Genomic DNA, 25,804 nt, shown 5'->3' with positions numbered 1-25,804 from the left:
TCTCACAGAGACGGAGATAGGGGTTTTAATAGTTCACAGATGGCACTAAAAAAACAAAAACAAAAATAACCCCAACCCAAGATGAAAACATGGACCTATGCCTGTAAGCACATAATGTAAAAGAAATAAAATCTCTATGCTACACTCCACTAGTGAGACACTCATTTGGAGATATCCAGAACTTCCCTGTAATATTTACTATATCTAGACTGGGATATTAAAACTCCTTTTGTTCCCCTCATGGCTGCATTTTATACTCGGGAAAGGAATTATATTTATGAAATCATTGTAGAGCTATATATCTGCGCACACCTATATACTTAACTGCTTCTTGCAAGCTGCTGATGTTTGCGTGTTCAAAAAAGCTTTTCCCCCCTAGTTTTTTGAATAATTAGCAGTTAAGTTTCACGCAATGAAACAAACCCACCTGCTGTTGACTCCATTCATCGTTGTTCAGCTACTCATTTATAATCATAATCCAAATATCCACTGGGGGATGAGTAATGCTATAGTTTAGTGGCCAGAACCTCAGTTTGTGTAAACTGGCATAGCTACATTGATTTCAGTGAGACTAAACTGATTTACACTTGATGAGGACCTGACCCTCAGTGATCAAAAATGAAAATTCCATCTCATATGGAACATTTTAAAAGAATGTAACTTACTAAGATACTTAGGCTTAAGCCTTCTAATTCCTAAAACAGGTTCTTAATCAATGAGTGTCTTAAACAAAACTGCTACCACTATAATTGAACTGAGAACATACATTTGTATTAAATCAATGAAACATACTTAAACAGTGCACCTATTAATTGGATACTAGCAGGCATAGACATTTCTAGTTTGAAGCCTCTAATAAAACAGTAAAAGAAGTACTTTTCTTCTCCTTACTGTTGCAAGCAGAAGTTGGACTGACTTACAGCACTAGACTTTAAAAACTTGTCAGTTGCCTCATACTTAAGTAAGCATTTGTATTTAGACAATCTTAGCACAACATCTTCAGTATCCAAGGTATTTACTACAGTAGAAAGTACAAGGGAACATTGCAAAATCTTTGCAGTAATTTTAGTTATATGTATCAGGCAAAACTGGTACATCTTTAAGGGCTGCCACTGTGCTGCTGGCACTGGCACTAAGAATGAATGAACTCCAGATACCATAATGGAAGTACAGAATCCTTTGGATCCCACAGCTGGTGGGTGGGAGTCCAGGTTTTGACAATACCAGCACAGCTGCAGATCTGAGGCTTTTCTAGTTCAATATGAATGCAGCAGCAAGATTGTAAAAACGACCTCTCTGGTTAAATCAACATCTTTGGCTCATCAGCCAAACTGCTTCATGTTTTTAAGGGCACTTAGAAACAATGATCTCCAGTCCATGAGGCAACAGAGAAAACATACTAAAGTTATCACTCAGTTATGCATGGTTAGTAACACTAGTGTTTAACACTGACTGGATGAACTGAATGAAAATTCTTTAAATATGCACCATCTCATAGGGTTGCCACTTTCAAGAACCTGGTACACCTCACAGTATATTCCTGGGATATTTTAGGATATTCAACTGGCAAATATAACCCGATTCAAAGCCCAATGAGGTCAATGAGAGTTATTCTATTGATTTCAATAGGCTTTGGATCAGGCCCTGCTGTTGAAATCCATGATTAAATCTGACATAAACCTTGTCTACATACAAAATACAAGTTGATATAGTCACATTGCTCAGGGGTGTGAAAAATCCACATCCTCTGAGCAACACAGTTATGCCACCCCAACCCTTAATGTAGATGCAGCTAGGTTGATGGAAGAATGCTTTCATTAACCTAGCTACTATTGCTTGGGGAGGTAGCGTTCCTACACCAACAGAAAAACACATTCTTTCAGTGTACGCTGCATCTACACTATGTGACTATGTCAGTGTAGACATGGCCCTAGAAACCCTATGAAAAAAAGCTCAAAGTTAGGCTTTCAATCTCTACTAATAACAATAGTAGGAAGATCTGGAAGCAGCAATCAGAATCAAAGGCTGTTGCTGAGATATAACATCCCTGAAGTGATGCTCAGAGCACAGGTAGTGTAACTGGGTCTCGTTATGCAAAGCAGTGGAAGTAATTTGAGTGGTGATGACAGAGTGCATTGAGTAATTCTTGCTAATTTATCAACTGGGGCCAGAAATCCAGATTTTCTTACTTAAATTAAGAACTTTCTAGCTGCTGACACCAAAGGTTGAACACATAAAAATATGTATATATTAAATGTTACCATCTAAAGAAGCCTTCACACTGAGAAAAAATGCAGTTATGATAAGGCTATGCTGTTAAATTGATTACCTGCACATACAATGACACTTGTTACCTTGCACATTATGGTCTGACAAGAGCATGATCATGTTCTTGCAGGTAATCACAAACTAACACTTCCAGCTGCCAACATTTTAGATATGTTGTAAATCTAAAATTGTAATAAGGTCCCCTGACATAATGGAAAGAAACAGAACCTCAGGTATGGGCTAGTTGTGACAGGGACACCTGTAACTGACCACAGCATCTTATGGCACAGCTGGATCATTTACTGTTTCTATGGAAACAATTGTTTCTGGTTACTCTGGGATTGCCTTGACATGGCATATAAAAATCACACAGCATCTCACAAAACCAGCAAGATGAAATGTTTCACTCACTATTCATTAAAACGATGCTTCTTAGGTCAATTTAGGTCCAAAATTAAGGTTTTGTAAATCCAAAGTTTAAAAAAATATCAGATGAATAGAATTGTTTTCACAAACTACTGTTTTCATTAAAATAAAACCAATATTTTTAATTTGGATTTGAACATTCCCTTGTAGTAGTGTTTGCAATCTAAACATTTCAGCAATGGGCTAGAGCATCGACTGAAAACAAACTATAAATTTAACCCCTGCTTTAAGTATAAAACTCTGCCTTCCCTATGGAGTTGCATCCATTACCTCCATGGTATAAAAGACACTGGGCTGTTTAATTTTATTTTCAGCTGAGAGAAATACAAAGAAAGTCAACAATCCGAATTAGTAATGAAAAATAAAGGTTTTTATAAATCTTTCATTTTTAATCATTTAAGTTGTTGCTAATAAAGAAGGACATTTGTGATCTTTTATACATACGCATGATATAGAAAAACACGGGATTTTTTTAACCTGACAGAAAGTGAAAGAGAAAACAAACTACACTGTAAACTAAAGCAGTCTAAAATAAGTACTTGTGAAAAACCAGTTATAAACTTTCAAATGAGAAGAATGAAAATGAAGCACCAATTGAGAACAAGATGAAAACAGGTCACAGTTCTGCCGTTTGACACTGTTACTGGAATCTGTGAGGAACTGGACTCTAATTCTGTTTTCTTCCGTGAGCTTTACTGATTCATATATAGTAGCTGCAGAACCAAGCTACAACTCCTGTACGCCCATTGAACTGAATATAATGTTCAGGTCTATCATACTCTGTTTAAACTGAAATGTTCACGCTAAAGCTGGCTGGAAAACAGGATTAGATCAAAAGAGCTGCAAGATTTAAGCATTAAAATCACTTCAGTATAGTTTCCAGTTTGATACAAAACCAGTACAGTCACTGATCTAACACTGTTCTAGTTCAATATTAATGCAGCAGCCAGGTTATACAAATTGTAAAAATGAACCTCATTCTGTAAACCAATTAAGGAAATGACACAAGCCAGTGATTTAAACTCTGTAATGAGTCTCTATTAAATGCAGAATTAAGTGGTTTGCAGAACATTAGCTTGTCAAGGCTCAAAGATGGCTAAACCCCTGATATCCCAAGAAAGAAAAGCTGAGAGATGTTGAAAATTTCTCTTTTCATCACTGATGTGCTGCCCCTGTGACAAGATGCAGACTGCATGGATCTGAATTTTGAAGAGGTCCTCCTGGTTTACCAACAGCACAATAAAACATAAATAATTATCCCAAGCATAGAGAAAAACATAATAAAATAAGATGTTAGATGCCATTCCTGCAAAGTTGATCCAAGGGAGTAACTTCAGAATCAGGAGATGTGTAAGGGTTCTGCCACACAGTACACATTAGGGGACTTGCTAGTGAAGATTAAAAAAACATAGTAAAAATCTATGCACAAACATTCCACCTGATCCATTGTTTTCCTGTCTGTTTTGATTAGCCTTATCCATCCAGTTTTCTCAGCACTGGTCCCGGGTCCATTTAACTCTTTTATAGAGTCAAGTCGATGATTTGAATCAGTCTTGGAACTGCTTCCAGCAAACAAAACCTTGACTGAAAATATTTTCTATTGCATGTTAAGTCACATGATGCAAATATTCAACTGAAAAAGCATCCCCCTCCATCTGGTCACCCCATCTCAAAAAGAATATAGTAGAACTGGAAAAGTTACAGAAAAGGGCAACAAAAGTCATTAGGGGCATGGATCAGCTTCCTTATGAAGAGAGATTAAAAAGACTGAGACTGTTCAGTTTAGAAAAGAGAAAACTAAGGGGGGATTGGATAGAGGTCTATAAAATCATGACTGGTGTGGAGAAAGTGAATAGGGAAGTGTTATTTATCTCTCCACATAACACATGAACCAGTGGTCAGCCAATGAAATTAATAGGCAGCAGGTTTAAAATAAACATAAGGAAGTACTTCTTCATGCAACACCCAGTCAACCTGTAGAACTCATTGAAAGGGGATGTTATGAAAGCCAAAAGTATAACTGAGTTCAAAAAGGAATTAGATAAGTTCATGGAGGATAGGTCCATCAATGGCTATTGGCCAAAATGGTCAGGGATGCACTCCCATGCTCCAGGTGACCCTAAACCTCTGACTGCCTGAAGCTGGCACTGGACAACAAGGGACAACACTAGATAGTTGTCCTGTTCTGTTCATTCCCTCTGAAGCATCTGGCACCAGTCACGGTTGGAAGACAGGATGCTAGGCTAGACTGGCCATTGATCTGATACAGTATGGACATTCTTACATTCTTATATCATCCATTTCACTCTTTTTAGTCAGAATCCTGGAACAGCTGCTGAATGTCCTCTTGCAACATTTGTGCAGGTTGAGAAGCATAGAGTTAGTATTGCAAATCCAAGGATATTAAATAAGCACTGTAAAGAACTGGGTAATGCTCCCTAGGATATCTCTAGCAGCTACTGAATGTTGATGGTAACTGGAGAGGGAATCCAGGTCCCTTCACCAAATAGAAAGGATGGGCCTGATTCTCCATTGCCTTACACCTCATACAGTCATTCACATTTCTGCAAATTCTCTCACTTAGCCTAAGTGCGAGTGATTATCAGGTATAAGGAAATGGAGAATTTGGCACAATTTTTGATGAAAAATGGAGTGACCATATAAGTGCAAATTTTTCACATAGAGTTCAAAAAAGCAGGAAGAAACCCAATGTTATTCCAACCAGTTTAATCAACTCTATAGACTTGTCACTATAAAGAGTAATCTGAAATCACACAACCTGCAACTACACGATTTATCAAACAGCATACAGGTTTCAGTTTAGATGTGAACTTAAACCAAAACTCCAGATTCAAACACACTGAATCTTTAAGGAAATTCAGTTTTAGTTCTGGAAACAGACTTTGCAGCTTGGACTCACCTCTAGTTTCAACCAGTGCAGAAATACAAGAGAGAGAAAAAAAGGGACATAAAACATTCATTTTCTCAGGTCAATGCTATTCTTGAGTCAAGCCTCACAGTCATTAATAAATCTCCAATGGCTGAGTTCATATCAGGTTCAGGTACTGCTGCCAGCCACTTTTCAGTAGAAATTGAGTTTCAAAATAGATTTCCCCTCCATGTTGCACTCTAATCTTTGCCAGGTAGAAAACTGAACCCCAGCTTCAGCATCATTGAATTCATCACATACCAGTTCACATCTCTTTTGCCTGAGTTGCAGGGCTAATGTTTGAAAAGAAAGAATGAACCCTTTGAACTTTATTACTGCATACTTCATTTTTTTCCCCTCATTGCACTGAGTAGCTTATTTTTATCCATACTGAACGAGTCTGGAAAATAAGATTTGTGCCCAGGCCACTCTCTTAACTTTCACCTCCTGCTTGGGATCATAAAGCAGCACTCCACATGCAGCAACTAATCTTCAACATCTGCTTGAGGGGCTTTATGAGCAATTATTTCATAGAAGTGATTGCATTCTGCATCTCATGGGCTTGTCCTCACTTAGAAATTTTGCTGCTTTAACTATGCTGCTATACATAATGTGGCAAAACCCACTGGCGTAGATGCAGTTATAGAGGTATAGCTTACTGTGGTTTGGTAAGTGGAATAAGATATACTGATATAAGATGCAGTTATACTAATATAACTGCATCTTCACTGGGGCTTTTACTGGCAAAGTTAAGTTTCCAAAAGAATCATATCCCTAACTAACATCATTATGCCAGAATAGACCAGACCTCAGTCTTCTGGTAGGCACGTCTAGCATTGAATAAATTAGAAACTAAAGACCTTATAAAAGTTGTTATTGATAAAGGGCATATAAGAGAATTCTTGGACAATGTAAGCGTATTTAAATCAGAGGATCTGGATAACATGCATACTAAAAGCTATATTGTGAGTAGTTCTTCACATGGCTACACAAAGGATAGAGGACAGCCAGGATTCCATCCCTCAGACAGCCTTCACTGGGTGCTGTGGGGACCGCTGGGGCTTTATGCCTGACATAATCCTCACAGAGCAAGTTACCAAGGAGGGGTGGGGAGTAGGCAGAGCCATAATTCCTCCCCCCACAAGTGACACTAAATCTATTTCATTTTATTATGACTTCTGTTGATGAGGCTATTACAAGATTTAAAATGATAATAACAGAAATGTATTTTTAATAAACTCCATGACTGGTATGTTTATTGAAGTTAGAATAATTGTTGTGATAACTCAATTTTGTGTTAATATTTTCAAAGCAGAAAATAGCAACATTATGAGAAAACTTCAATTATGTCATGGGGTTTGCTACTCACTACTGTGACACCTCCCTGTGACCACACCTGGGGATTATCTCTCAACCAGTCTGATGCACCCTCCTTCAGTTCTTGCTCCCCCCTCTCTTGAATCAACTGCTCCCTTTTCATGGCTTGGCCTCCGGCTAGGTCACTATTGTTTTCCCCTTCCAGGGTATCCAAGTCCCACTAGACGATCTGTCTCAGGCAGTCGTCTGTTCCACTGGCCGGACTATGCCAATTCCCCAGGGGTGGGTAGGGGAACCCAGTCCTGCCTTCTGCTCTGGGTTCTCGCCTAGGGATCCTATGTCTAGCAACCATGGTCTAAGCAATCCTAAACCCTGCCACTTTTTCTCTGGGCTCTTTCCTTTCTCTGTCTTCTGGCCCATGCCTGAGTTACCACTGGAACCTCCGCCATTCACTGCGGCTACTTCACCCTCTCTTGGGCTCTTGCCAAAGTCTGTTTTCTCAGGCAGGATCCCAGAGTTTATTCTCCCCTAGGATTCCTCCTTGTCTCTTGTCAACTCCCCTCCTCTCTAGGGTGTGACAGTAGAGTTCCTCTCTACCACTACCAACTTCTCTTTGTAAACCCAGCTCAGCTCCTTCCCGAGCTGGGCTTCATCAGCCATTAGTCCCTATCAGCCCTGATTCTCCTCCAGGTGCAGCCTGTCACAGGGTAATTGGCCCTTTTTACCTGCTCAGGCCTTGTGTGAGGTAAACACCCCCTCATAAATTATTACAATTATCTTTTCTTATCTTCCATTTAAAAAAACCATTGAGAGGGCAGTGAAAGGCAAGAACAGGGCATGTCTATTTCAAATTAATAGATTCCAAGGCCAGAAGGGACCATTGTGATCATTTAGTCTGACCTCCTGTATAGAACATCCAGGCCACAGAACTTCCCCAAAATAATTCCTAGAGCATATGTTTTAGAAAAACATCTGATCTTGATTTAAAAATTGACAGTGAGGCAGAAGTCACCATAGCCCTTAATAAATTGCTTCAGTGGTTAATTAAAAATGTATGACTTACTTCCAGCCTGAATTTGTTTAGCTTCAACTTCCCACACCAATTTTTTCAAAGCAGGTACTAACACATTTATCAATTTCCCAGGTAGACCACAGGCATTAGCAGTGGAAATTGCCTAACACTGATGTGCTAATGTGCCTCAGTCATGACCCAAAGGACTAGGGCTTGTGCTGAAATGATAGTTCAGTCTCCATAACTGGTTCAATCACAGTTGAGACTACCAGATAGTGGCAACAGGGGTGCAATCTGTGATGTGGACACCTCTCCACTAAGAACCACACTAAGCCCATCAGCTCTTCTCACCTAGATGACTGGATCACCATGAAATGTTAATTGATTGAGGCACCTACTAGCCTGAGCTATTCTGACATTGTTGATCAAGAGGTAAAAAATCTCTATATTTTCAATTTCCAATTGCTTTCATTTGATTTATCCATTGTTCTCTTGAAGTTAGGTGAACTCCCAGACTTCCAGGAGCTTTGAAGTTGAGGATGATATTAAGTTCAACGCTAACAATATCTTGGCATCATTTTTCACATATTACATGTTATTAACACTATGAAGATGATGGGCATTGGTAGTCTGTGACACAGTAGCCATTGGTGGTTCACTACTTTGTGTCATCAACTTTTGTCAGGCCTGACATCTAACCCACCTAATACCCTGTTGTCATGATGTGTACCCAAACAGGTAGCATGTAATATAACATTGAAAAACTAATAACTCACTGATCATTAATATTCTTGTGTGATGTATTTATGAGGTGTGTACAAAGAGTTATGGATTCATGCTGGAATTATGTTCTTAAAATGTGTTTGGCAAGCAGTGTGTAAGCCCAGTCTGCTCTAGACAATGGAACGTGTATTTGCTTGTTGTCAAGCAGAGACAATGAAGGCACATTTACATAAAAGATAAAGCCATCAACCTAGCGAATGGGGGAGACTGCCTCTTTCAGGAGTCTGAACCTCAGCTGATAAGCAATTGATCAACTGATCAGACACAATATTACTGCATTATAAAAGTGCATCATGTAAGGTATTTTATGAAAGCTAATGACACACTGGTGATTAATATCATGGTAAAATTTATATATTAGCACTAGATGAGGAATTATGAATACTCACTGATATTATGCTTTAAAGTCTGTGATCAAACAAAGGGAGGAAAAGGTTTCTTCCAGACAGGAGATAAGGCAGCTATCTACCTGTCTCCAATGAAATTAAGCAAGGCATGATCAAAAACAAAGATAGCCCTATTGGAAGACCATAGGAAGGGAAGAACAGTATGAGGTCATCTAGAGTCTAGGGACAAAACAGTGAGTTTGAGAAGATAAAAGGTGAAAGACTAAGCCATCTTCTTCTCCATCCCTGGACAGATACAAAAGGCCAGAGCTCATGCAAGCTGAGAAAGATGGGGGCTGGAGTCTCTTGGAACTGAATATAGGTGTTTAGGCAAAGACCTTTCACCTAGGGAAACATGGGGAATGATCAACTTGTACTTCTGTGAAAGGTCCTGACTGAGAGAAACTCAGCCATGGGTGGAAGGAAAAAGATTGGCGAAAAATCTACCAATGTTGTAACTTGTCAAGTTAGGTCTTAGCCACTAGAAAGCATATTTTATTTTTATTTGCTCGTAACCATTTTGTCTTTATCCCTTTGTCGCAGGGTGGTCACCCACTCCTACCTTAAAAGGCTTAAAACAGCCTGGGGAGAGGGCTGTGGCAGGGAAGGAAAAGTGGGGCTGATTGGGGGAAGCAGCCTCAGCTGGGGGCCATGCCCCAATCAGGCCATGGCTGGCTTAATGGAGGCCCAAGTGGCCCTTATAAGAGGGCTGGGGCCAGAAGCTAGAGCAGGACTCTCTCTCTAGCTCTTGAGGGAGAAGGCCTGGCTGTCTGGGAACTGAGCAGGGTACCTAGACTGGAGCAGGGCTGGGGGAAGGCCGGAGGAGCTGGGGAGCTCCGGTCTGGAAACCCCCGAGGCTGCTGGCCTTGTTAAAGGCCAAGAACAGGTATTGGGGTTGCAGAGGGGCAGCCCAGGGGTAGGCAGAGGCAGCAGGTCCAAACCCCCCTTGCCAGTGATGAGTGGCACTTACACTGCAGTCTGCCCCAGGGAATGGGGGCTAGGTGATGACTGGCAGTGGCCATAGTCTGAGGTGAGGTGGGGATAGAGGGTGGGGGTTCCTTGAGGAGGGGAGACCCAGATCTCTGCGGGTACTTCCAGGGGGCAGCACCCTGGCCTGAAAGGGTCACCGGGGTCCAGGAGGGACTTGGGCCCAGCGGCAAACAGGACACCGGCCTACAGAGGGTGCTCCGGAGGCTGGAAGACCTAATTCCCTGGATGACCAGCAGGAGGCGCTGCAGGGGTGAGCCCTGCCCCGTGACACCCTTGTACTTGAACTCACTTAAAACCGATCTCTTTTTGTTAATAAACGTCTTTTGCTTTTAATCTAAACCAACCCAGTGAAACTGCTCTGCTCAGCTGTGTTTGAACTGAAGTGTTTGCTAACTCCAGTTAAAGTAATAAACCGTGCTTTTGTCTCTTTGAAGAAGCAACAAACCTTATTAATTCTCTGAGTGTTCCAAGAGAGGGCTGAGACTTCAGTGAAGGTGGTTTGGGGGAAATTCTTGACTGGGGTGTGTGTTGGGGTCCACTTGGGTAACAGTAACTAAGGTTGGTGGAGACAAGAATGTGGCTGAGGTGTAACGAACAGGCTGCTGGAGTCAGACTTGTTGAACCAGGGCTGCTTAACACACAGACACTCAGTGCATACTTGTATGTTGGCTGGGAATGTCCAAACAGGGAACTACAGCAGCAGAACTCTTTAAGAAATGCAGGGTTACAGGAAAAGCAGTGACACAACCTCTCACTGGTTTGGGTTGCACCCCAAAACATGACAGGCCTCCTCGTTATGAAGGGCCCATTTTGCACACAAAGTTTAAAATACTATCATACTGTCTCTCATGTCCCCTTGTTCTTCTAACCTTCATTCTAGCACATGATGCCATCACCATGGCATACTGTGCAGTATGACCATCACCAATACAAGATGACCTAGACTCAGAGAGCCAGTTAGATTTTGTACACCGAGTCAGCAAGGTTTGCAAAATCTGTAGGCTGCTCTGTGCCTGCAGAATTGTAAAAACTCAAGGTATCAAGATGCAATTATTAACAAGAAGATTCTATTAATACCACTCTTGGCCCATCCAGGAGGTGGATCAGAAAACATGTTCTTGCATTTTGAAACTTAGGGAGAAGGAGGTACAGTGCAGCAATTTTATTTTAATCGTCTAAAATGTCCAACTGACCATTATTTAGAGATAAAAGAAAAAACACTGTGTTGATGTTGACATAAAAGCAAAGGCAGCAAATAATCTGAAGTCTCTCCAAAAAACTGTATGAGAGTTTGGAAAGATTAGCAAAAATGCTTTTAGAATTCCTCCTTTAGAACTCTGAAAGTGAGAATTCATAAACCATTTTAGTTCTCTGTTCCATCTCCTGCAGCTGTGATTTCTAAAAAAAATATATATTTAGAAAAGCACAACTACTGGAATATTTAGTAATGCAACCCCTCCAATGGTACCTTATAAATATGCTTTGTGGAATATGTTCAACTGATATAAGTGAAAATGATGGAATGCTTGTGATGTGATGGAGAGAGAGACATATTGTAGCAGAATATGCTTAACAGTCTGCATTGTTTAAGAATAATTTAGCTGAATATTTAAATGATTTTCCAGTGATGCTGCATGTCTCTAATTTAGTATAAAATTATTCTTGTTTTCAGCTTTGTCAGTTTGTTTTATTAGGTCCTATCATTTTCTTTTTCTTTTAAATGACTCTTATTGCAGTTTAATTGACTAAATGTTAAATTCATGATTTTATAGTTTCATGTACCTGACTCTCCTCATTGTATAGACTAAACATTATGAATAACATAGGAGCAGAAATCCAGGTAAACTAGAAGCCAATTCTAAATATGCCACTTGCAGGTAAGCCTGAGCATCAGAAAACAGGGGATCAGAAACACAGTTGGCTGAGTATCAGAGGGGTAGCCGTGTTAGTCTGGAACTGTAAAAAGCGACAAAGAGTCCCATGGCACCTTATAGACTAACAGACGTATTGGAGCATGTGTTTGGCGAAGTGGGTATTCACCCACGAAAGCTTATGCTGCAATACGTCTTAGTCTATAAGGTGCCACAGGACTCTGTGTCACTTTTTACAGTTGACTGAGAGAGAAAAAAAGTCACAGTCTTTAATTTCATCCCAAAGGACTGAAAGGTTTACAGTGGATTGGAATAAGTAGAGGTCTTCTATCACATATTACTAATTACACAATTAGAGTTGCATTTAAAGTGTAGAGGTTCTGGAAAGGCAGTCCTAATTCCCAGCTCTAGTGCTGTAAAAGATCACATTTTAAGCCTGCCTAGATGTGTGATGAGCCATCCAAATTGAATTCCAATGTAAAATGCCAACCTGGCATGATCATTTGCAGCTGTCATTTATAGGGATAAGTAAATATTCAAATATTTGGATTGAGATGACACTTTCTGAATGAAGCTGAGCTGAAGGGGAATAAGGGATGATCCTATTATTCAGATCCCTGAATACAGACCTCATCGAAACTGAAAATGGGCTACCCTGCCTTTCTCCCTCCCTTCTTTCAAATAGGCCCCCAAACTCTCCACTGCTCACCATTAGCCATCGTCAGTGGCTCAACCTAATGGCTGAAATGCTACTTGTTGGATGAGTCAGCCACTCTGACTAAAGGGCTTAATCCTGCAAGGTGCTCAGTACTTCCATGGATGCTATGTTCCCACAAATCAATGGAATTAATAAGAATAGAGGGTGCTCAGCATCACACAGGCGCATCCAGCAGTTTGCAGGATTGAGCCCTAAGGTTTCAGAGTTTTGTCTACATTAATGAGAGCAACAGACTGAGGAATGGTTAGCTAAGTACCTGAGCGGTCTGAATGTCAGCCCAAAATATCCTCAAATCTTTGACTCACGGACTTTGGCTAATATTCGTGCTATACAGCAAGTTATTTTATGCACCTATCTCTCTATCCATTACCTTGCTCTAATGAAAAGGAGCTCTTACCATCAGGCGGTTTAGCTGCAGTATTTCCAGTCTTTGAAAATATCCAGTTGTTAACAATCCGGTGTGGAATGTCTTGTAAATTCTAAATATATTCTATTTTTAATCCAAAACTCTCTTGGGATTATTTTTGAACAATAGCTATTATTTATGCAGATATAAATTGGCAACAGGAGGGCTACAGAAGTTTGATTGAAAGGTGAGCTCAGAAATTAGGAAGAAGGAGGCACAGGTTACAGAAAATGATGTAATACAAGAGACAGAGGAAAAGAAAAATACCATGGAAACAGACAGGTAGATGTGATCTTGAAAAAGAATGACATTAAATGAGAACCAGAATCAAAGAGCATTGTCAAGGTATGCACCTTCAATTGTTTCCATCAAGCAAATCTAAACATTTTAACATTTCTATTTCTTCATCATGCTACCAGATGCACAATGTTGTCTTTAAGTAATTATAATTCAATTATTATTAACTTCCTCATCATTTCTAAAAAATTCAATGATTGAAAATAATGCCCCTTGAGTCACCCATCAACAGTGTGGACACTGGGAATATTAATCTATCTTCTAGCATTCAAGAATCAACTTCCTTATAATTCCATATGTTGTCTAAATCTTTTAAGTTATAAAGTATCATTGAAAGCTCATGTTCAGAAACATTTATTATAAATGAACCATAATTAAGGCTCAGAGTCTGTCACGGAAGTCATGGATTCCATGACTTTCCAGGACGTTCTCTGACTTCTGCAGAGGCCAATATGTCTGGCCCCAGTGTCACCAAAGATGCTTGGGCAGCCCCTGGGCCACACACACCCCCGTCAGCACCAGCGAGGGTCTTTGGCTGCTGAGTCTCTCTCACACCTCCCAGCACCAATGGGGGTCCCAGGCCATGCACCGCCACACCCCACCCCCACAGCACCTCTAGCGCCCCCTGCCACAGAGCACTCAAGCTTTAGTCAGGAGTATATAGTAAAAGTCATGGACAGGTCACGGGCTGTGAATTTTTGTTTACTGCCTGTGACCTGTCCATGACTTTTACTTAAAATACCCGTGACTAAAATATAGCCTTAGCCACAATCATGTTGGGCCACTGAAACTTGCATCACTATTCCAAGTTATTAAATCTAATTACCATGTCACATGATAGATTGTTGCTCCTTAATGCAAAAGGAAATTAAAATTAAGCAAGAAAATGGGTGTGAATTCAAATCAATTTAGCTGATGGCTTCAGGGCTGACTACAAATCTTTAATTCACTGGAGGGGAACTGCTGAGATTTTAAACCATGAAGCTTTCCAACTCAAGCGTGGGGACTGAATTTTAGCACTGGCTGCCCTCAGGGAGCATGTACATTATTTAGAATACATTAGAACATTTACAAATATTAAATAAGCATAAATAATTTATTTGGAAAAATGAAAGGAGTTTACTCTTCTATTTTCCTGAGGAATTTATAGAACATGTCTGACTGATTGGAAGGGGCAGATTGTAGTTTTCCTTCAACTGTGAAATGTGGATATTTCCCCTAAGCAAAGTAAGAAAAAAATTACCTTTAATTCTTGTTTTATGTAGATTCACATATCCCAAGTGATCACCACTCTTGGGGTCTGTGTTTCCAGTGTGTAACCAGGTGGGAATCAGTCATTTTCTCCACTAAAGTATTTCCTCTACCCATCCCTCCTTCATCCTTTTGAATGGCTTGGTAATTCCCTTCCTATTTTATTACAACTTAATTTCTTCTTTTTCTGAGTCCTTTCAAATTATTCTTGTATACTTCTCCCACAAGCCTCTCCTGGCTTCCCTCCATGCTACTTCCTGCTCCTGGAACAACCTGTTCAACACTATTTGTTATGCTTGTTTCCTCTCTTCCCCCAAATCCCCTTTGTTCAATTAGTAGTATTTATTATTTGTGTTAGGATAGCACCCACAATGTATGATTTGCTTTCTAAACATATAGGGAGCCCTGACACCAACCCAGCCTAATGAACAAGCTTAGTAAAAATGAAATTACAAATAAAATAAATAACCTCATAATGTTTTACTGTTTAAATCCTTCTTCACTTACATCATCTCTCCCTGAGTCATGTCATGATTGTCTAACCTAGACCGTAAACTCTTCAGAGAAGGGATTGTGACATATTTGCCTGCAGAGCACCATGCATACCTATGCATTGTATAAATAAATACATAGTATTAGGGTGTCACTAAAGATATAATTTGTTGACTTCCAGGAGCTGGACTAAAATCAATAGGTACCCATCAGGCATTATTAGTCACTAACAACTTGGGATGGACTTAAGTTAATGACCTACCAGTGGAAGGCTCCATATCCCATTGTCAGTCAGGGGTGCTGGAACAATTTGTATAGAAGGGATGCTGAGAGCCATTGAACCAAATTGTAAACCAGGGGTCTCAAACTCAAATGACCCCGAGGGCCGCATGAGGACTAGTGCATTGGCCCGAGGGCCGCATCACTGACACGCCCCCTTGCTGCCCCTGTCCCCACCCCCAATCCACTCCTTCCATGAGGCCCCGCCCCTGCCCTGTCTCTTCTCCACCTCCTCCCCTAAGCGCGCGGCTCCCCGCTCCTCCCCCCTCCCTTCTGGAAAGTACTAAGCGCCACCAACAGCTGTTTGGTGGCTTGGCGGTGGGGCACTTAGGCGGCGGGTCCCGGAACAGAAGGGGCCCCCCACCGCCGAAGACCGGGCTGCGCCCGGCGGCGGGTCCTCTTTCCCCACCCGGCCGGTCCCGCTTCCCACCCGGCCCCGGCCGGTCCCGCTTCCCTCCCCCCCCCCGGCCCGGCCCGGCCGGCGGGTCTCGCTTCCTTCCCCACTCCCCCCGGCCCGGCCCGGCCGGCCCGCAGGTCTCGCTTCCTCCCCACCCCCGGCCCGGGCAGGTCTCGCTTCCGTCTCGCTTCCCCACGGCCCGGCCCGGCGGGTCCCGCTTCCCACCCAGGCCCTGGCCCGGCCCGGCGGCTCCCGCTTCCCCACCCGAGCGCGTCTCGGCGAGGCCTGAGCTTCGTCCGCTCAGAGCCGCGTGGTCGGGGGCAGGGCTGGGAGCTCCACGCCGAGCGCAGCGCTCAGCCCAGAGCTCCCAGCCCCGCCCCCTCCCCACGCGGCTCGGATCGGGGCGGGGCTCAGGCGCTCGGACGGAGACTCGGCGCTCTATGCACCGAGGCTCCAGGAGAGGGGCGGAGGCGGGAGCCTCCGCTTTTCTCTTGGGGGCCCCTCCGGGGCCCAGGGCAAATTGCCCCCTTTGCCCCCCCCTCTGGGCGGCCCTGGGGAGCTCCGCGGGCCGCAGGGAAGAGCTCCGCGGGCCACATGCGGCCCGCGGGCCGCATGTTTGAGACCCCTGTTGTAAACCCTGTATATGTTGGAAACCGCTTCAAGCCAGGGGGTGCAGCAGCCCCCCTAGTTCCAGCACTTATGTTGTCAGTCCCCTGAGGTAGCCTGTTCCCTTGATATTAACATTTTTTGTTTTTTTTTCCATTTTCAGATAGTTGTGCTCTCCCCTTGATGTCTGTGCTTATGGAATTATAACACCTCAACAACGTCCTTGAAAAAGTGGTATATCTATCTGCAACCAACTTCAATGACATTTTGCGGCATTCCTTTGAGATTAATGAAAGGGTATTACTATGTCATTGTTTTTAATTTGTCTGTATACAGGAGGATAAACTTACACTGAATATAACATCAGTTATGATAAAAAGTGATTCTTTACTCTGCAAATACTTACCTTAAATATGAACATTTTCTTCCTTCAATCTGATATATCTTGTTCTATCTGTCATGTTATGCATGCAGTGAAATACTCACCCAAAGTACCAAAAAAGTTAGCTCTGTACGCTTACCTGGCCGATGTGCCTTTGGAACTGCCATGTTCATCACGCGCCCTCCGTCCTGAGGTTTCGGGGGTGAAGCAGTAAATCTGCAGATCCCCGATTCTGATGGTGTGCTTGAGGTCAGACTGTCTGTGTATTCATTAGTCCCTGCCGTTAGCTGTTCCGATGATGTGTCTGATATAAAGCATTCTGTAATTGTGAACTTGGCATGTCTCAGCTGCTCTTCCATCTTAGCATGTTCATATGCTCTCGCTAGCTCTTCGTACGTAGAGGAGGCACTTTCTGTGGAGACCATGCTGCTTCTTGCTCGATCTAAACATCCAAAAAAGATAAACAGTGTGGTCATACCAGAACCTAAATCATTAATATTAAAAGGTTTTTAGTAGAGTGTAGTTTTCCTGACTATGACTTGGATGAAATCTACTTCATCATGAATATTTATCTTTCACACTTAAAATGAGGTCTCATTGCCTTACCAACAGCATATGAATCAGAATTGACTTGTTTGCTTAGAAGCAGAAAAAAACGTTTATTCAGTAAGAAAAATGTGATTACTCTTCCCTCCGCTCCTGCAAATTTCTCTTTTGAAAAGTAAGTTTTTAGTGCTTTACACGTCAAAAGAAAAACAGAAGGCCACTGTTTATCCACAAAACAGACACAGCACTGCCAAGGACAGTTTCAATACAGTATCCTGTTAATGTGCCTCCGTCATGTTTCCGAGGGCTCACCTCGAGTGGTGAAAGGAAAACTCTTTCTGTATTCATTCACTCCTTGGCCCTTCTGTTGAGAATGCCAATAAAGGTACAACAGAATGGCAATGATTCTGAGACAGACATCTGTTTTCTGGGAACCGGACTGAAACCACCAACTCATCTCACATAGAGCAAATGGCTGCATCAGAAGGTAACAAATCTGAGACCAGAGCTTGAAAGCAGCTCAAAATTGGTAGACTCTTTGTTCATTTCATTTATTGATTCTTAGGCCAGCACAACATTAAAAAGTTAGGTTGATCCAGTTACATCACTCAGGGATGTGAAAAATCCACACCCTGGTGCAATGGAGTTAAACTGACCTAATCCTCAGAGTAGACAGCAGTAGGTTGATGGAAGAATTCTTCCACTGACGGCCTCTCAAGGAGCTGGATTAACTAGACTGATGGGAAAACCATCCTGTTGCTGTAGTATGTGTCTACACTGAAGCACTGCAGCTGTGCTGCTGCGGTGTTTCTAGTGAAGACATCGCTTTAGACATGTAGCACGGCTATGTTTGGTTGTACAACTCAATACACAATTGTTTCGTCTTTTAAAATAACAACAGATTTATCACTCTGACCCCATTCCTCTCCTAGAAATCAAAAGCATAGCACATATACTGTTTTGTCATCCCTGTGTTGTGTACCCCTTCTATGACCCAACTGTACTTTTGATTTTAAAAAACTATTTTAATTCTAATATAAAAACCCTGCACATCTTAAAGGGCAGGGATAGAGTTGGAAGGTGTCTGGTAATTAACAACTTTTGTTCAAATACTATAGGTTATGAAGCAGGCTTGTAAAATCATTGTTAAAGTTTGCATGTCCTTTTCCATCATGATTGGATGATGATGAGAAAACCAAGGATATTTTACTTGTCCGTCAAATAAAATGACCCTGGATGAGAGGAATCCTGCTGTGCTGGGATATGTGACAATATGCTTGTGACACATGTGGAAATTTTCTGTAACACTTTTATGAACTATCCATATGACTCTGTACCTATCACCTCAGTATTGCTACCCAACGAGTGACAAAAGGGTTAAAATGTTGCTCCAGGGGCAGGGCAGGACACCTGAGGTGTCTGACTCACACAGCTGCCTGGCTGGAGACCAGAATAATTAGCAATGGAGGTCCTGGAAGAGACAATGGAAACTCATATGACCAAAGGTTAACACCTAACTGCAGAGGCAGCTGAACATGTGAACACAGCCAGGCTGTGTCCTGAGAGCAAAGGCAAGAGGTGTCAGATGTCTGTGATAAGAACTGGCAACACAGAAACACAGCAGCTCTCATGGGAGACTGAAGGACAAAGAGACAGAGCCAAGGTGAATTCTAGAATAGCTTGGCTGGATGCAGCCCTAGCATTGGCCAGTCTGAACTCTCTCTTTATCTTTGCTTCTCTATGCTAACCTAAGGACTTCCCAATGCTGTATTCTAGTTGATTAATAAACCCTACTCTGTTTTGAAAAGGCTACATAAAGTCATATCAGACTGATGCACTTCAGCAAATATCTCCCAAAGGGGTAAAAATCTCTGAACAGTTGGACTCTCTGCTTCAGTTGGACTCACTGAGAAAAACTCACAGTGAGAAACAGGTGTTCTGGAGCCTGGGAGGCTCAGTGCCAGAGGCACTGAGGCCATGTGGCCTACCTTATGGAAGAATGTGACTCCTTGGGAGAGTCCGACACACTTAAGGGGTGCCCCCTGGAGATGGTCTACAGGTTGGGGCATAGCAAATCCAGGATCTTGCCCACAATCTAGCATGCCCATAATAAGCATAATAATAGCATGCCCCTGTCTAAACCCCAAGGGATTACAAGCAGTTGCTTCTGGCGAGCCTTGAGCTAGGCAGGGAGTCACCTCCTCTGTCAGTGAGATGCCTCAAAACAAACATTTTCCATGTTTTTTGGTTTTTTTTTTAAACCTATCTTTGGAGCTGCTGTGTGAGTATTTCCCTGATCACATGATGTAACTCATTTAAGGCTGCACATTTTTTCATCTCTTGTTCAGTATAGAGGAAAAAGAAAATCAGCTTCACTTTTAATCTCACAACTGCATTTTAACTGGGACACAACAAGGCTAGTATTAAGATTGAGTGAAGAATTGCATTTTCAAGTTCCCCCTTCTCATTAGTTATATAGTTATTCCCAAAGAAAATAAGGGCTTTGTCCAACACCCATTGATGTTATTGAATACTGAATTGGGCCTGAAAGCTGGACATTCCCCCAATGAGCAAACTACACCACTGGAAACAACTTACCTTATAGTAGCTCAAACCTTAAAACCATTCCAGTTTTGATTCCATTTTCCTGGCGCTAATACTGCCACTTCCTGGCTGGTGCCATTTCATGAAGCAAATTCTCATACCTCTCCCTTAGAACTCAGGAAGTACATAGTTTCAGTGACCAAAAAAATTACACACAGAACCATCAAAAAGATTTTGGAGTACATTTTCGGCATAGGAAGTCACGTACACAACGCCTGTTATCATAAATGGTAGTATAACCCAGCAGCAGTTGCAGTTAGAAGGTATGTTTTTAAAATGCTTTAAAAAGAAAATAAAACTCTTAATCCCAGCAGCGAATATGGTAAATCTCATGCAGTGAATACTACTCCAGTTATGCTACTAGCCCTGTCTTTAGAGGAGAATTCTGCAAGTAACATTATACCTGTATCCTGCGAGGGGCTGACACTGTAGCTGTCACTTTCCTTGTCTACTGATCCTGCAGCTCTGGGTGTCGGCAGCCTCCAATCTGTGGTGAGGGTGTGGGCTGATATAGTGGGATGGGGTCTGTTGAGAGTCCATTGACTAGCGTACCTGTTGCGAGCTGTTGGCCCAGTTTTTGCATTCCTTCTTGTAGTAGGATCTGTGATTGACAAACAGAGAATCTTTGCCATTAAGTTCTTAATTAGTCAATGAAAAATCACTAGCAGAATAACTGAAATGAAGTGGTGACTGAGATGTTGTTAAAAACAAAAATTGACAAAAAGGAGTTAAGGATGAAAATGTGTTTCAGTGCAGTGCAGTGAGTACATCCCCAAATTAGGACATTTTCTTCACAGAAATTCTACATGTTTATACAATCACAAATGTTAAACAGTCTGGGAATGAACAGGTAAAGGGATCCAAACAGTTCCCTACTGCCATGTAACTCTACTTGACTCATTATCACTTCATGTGAATCATAATAACTCCCTCTGACCCCAAATTTATAAAATATAAATGTAAAGATTATAAATGGCTAAGAGATTATATTATCACATTTCTTATTCTAGGGATCTTGCTTAATGTTAACATACAACAGTATTACTCACTACCAAAACCCTATTTGTTTATTATTTATTTATTAGTTTACATTTGGGCTAGTATGTTATTGATCATGCATGCTAAAGGGCTGCTAGCAGGTGCTGAATACATAGCAAATCTCAAAATCCTCCAAGGAGGAAAAGCTCAGTGGTTTGAGCAGTGGCCTACTAAACCCAGGGTTGTGAGTTCAATCCTTGAGGTGGGCCACTTAGGGAACTGGTGTAAAGATCTGTCTGGGGATTGGTCCTGCCTTGAGCAGGGGGTTGGACTAGATGGCCTCCTGAGGTCCCTTCCAACCCTGATATTCTATGATTCTAAGTTCTGATGGTAAATTTATTCATAAAGATTCTTACAGTGTCTGAAAAAAATAAAATCACCCCAATTCTTCCTTAGAATTAAAAAAAAATCAACTATTTATGTAGGGCCTAAAATATTTTATGCTTTGCTGCTCCAGAGACAATCCATCCATTCGTCTGAGGGAGTACAAGTAAGCTAACTGCCAAAATCGACTGCTTAGGCTTTGTTGGCATGATCAGTAGCGCTGGTACAAAAACAAGGTTTGTTTTTCATCGTATGTAGGGCCCTACCAAATTCACAGTCCATTTTCCTAAATTTCATGGTCATAGCATTTAAAAAATCTTGAATTTAATGGTTTCAGATATTTAACTTAAATTTCACAGCGTTGTAACAAAATATAATCATGTAAAGCCCTTAAGACTCAGTGTTCCTCTAACTGGGGGTTCTGACCCACAAGGGGATCACAAACTATTGTAGTGGGGATCACGGTATTGCCACCCTTCCTTCTGCACTGTTTTCAGAGCTGGGCGGCTGGAGAGGTGCAACAGCTGGCTGGGTGCCCAACTCTGAAGGCAGCCATCAGCAGCACAGAAGTAAGGGTGTACTTTTGTATACGTTTACCTTATAGCAGGGGGTAGGCAATCTATGGCATGGGTGCCGAAGGCGGCACGCGAGCTGATTTTCAGTGGCACTCATGCTGCCTGGGTCCTGGCCACTGGTCCGGGGGGGCTCTGCATTTTACTTTAGTTTTAAATGAAGCTTCTTAAACATTTAAAAAACCTTATTTACTTTATATACAACAATAGTTTAGTTATATATTATAGTCTTATAGAAAGAGACCTTCTAAAAATGTTAAAATGTATTACTGGCACGCGAAACCTTAAATTAGAGTGAATAAATGAAGACTCAGCACACCACTTCTGAAAGGTTGTCGACCTCTGCCTTATAGTATAGAGTAAAAGAACACAAAAGACCAGAGTTCATGGGGGACACCAGATTTCATGGTCTGTGATGCGATTTTCATGGGCATGAATTTGGTAGGGCCTTAATCATAAGCCAAAGGGAAAAGAAAAATCTTTAATTGGCAAATGGAAAGTGACTAAACCGGGGATCGGCAACCTTTGGCACGCGGATCACCAGGGTAAGGCCCCTAGCGGGCCGGGCCGGTTTGTTTACCTGCCGCATCCGCAGGTTTGGCCGATCGCGGCTCCCACTGGCTGCTGTTCGCAGCTCCAGGCCAATGGGGGCTGCAGGAAGCCACAGTCAGCACATCTCTTGGCCCACTTCCCACAGCCCCTATTGGCCTGGGACGGCAAACCGCAGCCAGTGGGAGCTGTGATCGGCTGAACCTGCAGACATGGCAGGTAAACAAACTGGCCCGGCCTGCCAGGGTGCTTACCTTGGCAAGCTGTGTGCCAAAGGTTGCCGATCCCTGGACTAAACCATCAGGGAAAGCTTTTTCTTTTGAAGCTTCTATGGTGAGTAAAAGAATTAAACAGTGCTCTTTGACATTCAAATGGCAAGGCTGTTCTATCACTTAGGAGTGGGAGATTTGAACAAGAATGGGTTTAAGGATAAACCATCACTAGATACTGACTTGGACGTTGTTTCTGAATAAACATTCCCTATGAAACATTTACAGCCTGTTACTTCAAAGGTGCAGGTTATTTATAAATACAAAATGGCCATGCCTGTTTGACCTTCTGTTCAGATCCTCCTCCAAAGCAAAACAAAAATACAAACTCAATGCCATTGATAAACACTGTATCATGCCTGCTCTTTAGAACAAGGACAATAGTTAGATGGCTAGTATCTAGTTATGAAAAGATAGCAGGTTATTGTTGGAAATTACTAAGAGACTAGATTGAAAATTTACAACTGACCCTGAGCAAGGCATGGTGCATAGCTGTGCCACCTCAGAAGCAAACTGAAGGGGGCAGTAGAGGCAGGTGCTGGGAGCTGTGAAATTACTACACCATTAGCAGATTTTTTCCTCCTCTGTGACAGCTGAGGTCTGCTGGATGGAGGGACAGAGCCTTGTCTCTGATCATTCCCCATTCCTGTCTGTCCACTGTTGCTGCTCTCCCCTAGTACTATGAATTGTGATATCCGTATTTGGATGGTCAGGAGTGGGGAGCAAGGTGGTTCCTTGTGCCTCCTTATTCTCCTGTGTGGCTTTGTAAGGGTAACTCACATCCTCTGCAGATGTGAAATCCAAGAGGCAAGTGAGTGTATTTGGAAGATGCCATCCACAAATTCCCTGTGTCTAACAGCTGCACTCTGCAATTAGACACTCATGGCGGGCCTGTGCCAGTTGACTCAGGCTTGGGGGCTCGGGCTGAGGGGCTGTTTAATTGCAGTGTAGATGTTCAGGCTTGGGCTGCAACATAGTTCTTTGCCATTTAGCAGTGTTCCCAGAGCTGGGACATAAGTAGCTATTCCTTGACTGGCATTTGGTAGCTATACTGTTTAGAAGATCTCAGCTAGCCCAGAATATCACTAATAAATAAACAATTGTCTATGTTTTCAGAACCTTTCATCCTGAAGGATCCCAAAGCCCTTTACAACTGACTGTGAAGTATATACACAGTGCGCCACTGAAGCACAATCATCTGTAGCAGGAGAGGGCAACCACCAACAGTACACAACACATAGCACAGCACTGAGCAGAGGACAAATTATGGCCAAGGATATTGGAACTACTCTTGCAAAGAAAAATGCCAGTGGATCTTTGAAATCCATGCAAGTCATGTAGGACCCTCAGTTTTTTGAGATATCAGAGTCACCCTGAAGACATGACCTAAATCGCCTGAATCTTATTTGAGTCCATTTCCCAGACTTAGTCTTAGAATATCTTGAAACATGCATGAACTTTAAGGACCAAAGGTGAAATCATGGCCTTATTGAAGTCAGTGTAAGTTTTGCCATTGACTTCAATGGGGCCAAGATTTCACTCCAGACTGTGACTGTCCCAGTGCAGGTGAGCAGCATGGGTGAAAAGTGCACGAAGCTTTCCTCCTTCTGTGCAACTATGCAGGTGCCAGCTATAATCCTAGACCTTATGCTCCCTGAATGCAAGGAACAGAAGAGTCTAATCACTAGACTTCTGAAAGGAGACAGAACAAATGGAATGAAGGCCCTAGCAGAGCCCAGCTGGATCATGGACACTGCAACAGTTGTACCCAATTTTTGTCTTCTGAATAAAAGTTTAGATTTTGAACAACAATTGTGTTACAACTTAAAAAAGGATGATTCAACAGACTTTTTACAATCACATATATGGATTCTGATGGAGGGATGGTCTCTGCAGTGAGGGGGATTGGCAATCTCAGACTTCCAGCTTGTTTGGAGAATTGTTACTTTAACAAATCTGTTTAAATGCTAGTAGCTATTCCTGGGCCACAGCACAAACAGTTGGGCTGTTCTTCCCTTGCAGCAGAGAAGGCTGAAAATTGCATATCCTTGAGCCCTTCAAATTCATTTAAACGAGTCTGTTAAACTTGGGAAACACTACTCAAAATTCTAAGACTGGCCCTGTGCACAGCAGGGGTGCTGGAACAATTTGCATGGTGGGGGTGCAGCCATTGAACCAAACTTTAAACCCTGTATACGATGGAAACCACTTCAAGCCTGGGGGTGTGGCAGCATCCCTAGTTCCAGCACCTATGGTGCACAGTGTTACTTTCAAATATTCAAGGAATATTAAAATGCACAATAAATATATTTTGCAGGTTTCCCACCACACTTGCTGGGATGCATGTGAACCAGACTATTGGGCTTGATTAAAAGCCCATTTTAAGTAACAGTATTTCCATGGACTTCAATGGGCTTTGATTTGGAGGAGATAAGGGATGGAAAGTGTAAGTATCCTGGGGTGTTGTCTAGCCTCTAATTATACCTAGGAAAGACAAGTACTTTTGGAGTGCAGGATCTTGCAGCATTAAAGATAGTTAGATTTTAAAACGATGCAGGGTTCTATTATATTGTTCATTCTCATAATCTTGATTCTTCAATATAATAAACATCAATGACAGTATTTGATCTTTGTATTTCTATACATCTTAGGAATTGTTTATATACTTCAAGTATGCCATATTACTATCTAATAGGTATTCCTTAGATTTAATGAAACTTTTTCAATTATACCAGTATGGAACACATTTATAACTGAGTTTAGGAAGAATGTAGTGCAATAGTACATTTATTCATTTTGTTTAAATCATTGTAAGATGATCTCAGCATGGATATAGCTGGGAAAATGGATTTAATATAGTAACTAGAAATGTAAATGTTCAAAAATGCAGTTATCAGAAAATGTATTTTTCATATCCTAGAACATTAGGAACAATCACAGTTAATTGAGAAATTAAATAAAGATTGATTGCTAAGAAATAAATATCTATTAGCTATGAAAATCCACTAGAAACATTTGCTCAATAGAGTCTAGATGCTAAAATGCAGCATAAATTTCCCTTGAGGAATATTCAGGTCTTAATTACCTTAAAT

At 41.8% G+C, this 25,804-nt stretch overlaps 1 protein-coding gene across 1 annotated transcript in view; it reads right to left on the bottom strand.

Moving 5' to 3' along the window:
* Positions 1-25,804, bottom strand: part of DSCAM (DS cell adhesion molecule) — a 627,413-nt gene that overhangs the window by 10,783 nt on the left and 590,826 nt on the right. Inside the window, exons 31-32 of the mRNA XM_039513797.1 lie at positions 20,364-20,561; positions 16,950-17,252 (exon numbers count right to left, since the gene is read on the bottom strand). Coding sequence (XP_039369731.1) covers positions 16,950-17,252; positions 20,364-20,561 — 501 coding nt within the window. The remainder of the gene's footprint in view (positions 1-16,949; positions 17,253-20,363; positions 20,562-25,804) is intronic.

The sequence above is a fragment of the Mauremys reevesii genome, linkage group 1 (genome assembly GCF_016161935.1).
Source record: "Mauremys reevesii isolate NIE-2019 linkage group 1, ASM1616193v1, whole genome shotgun sequence".
Lineage (NCBI taxonomy): Eukaryota > Metazoa > Chordata > Testudines > Geoemydidae > Mauremys > Mauremys reevesii.
The sequence above is the reverse complement of the archived record's forward strand: the minus strand, read 5'-3'. Positions and strand labels throughout refer to the sequence as shown.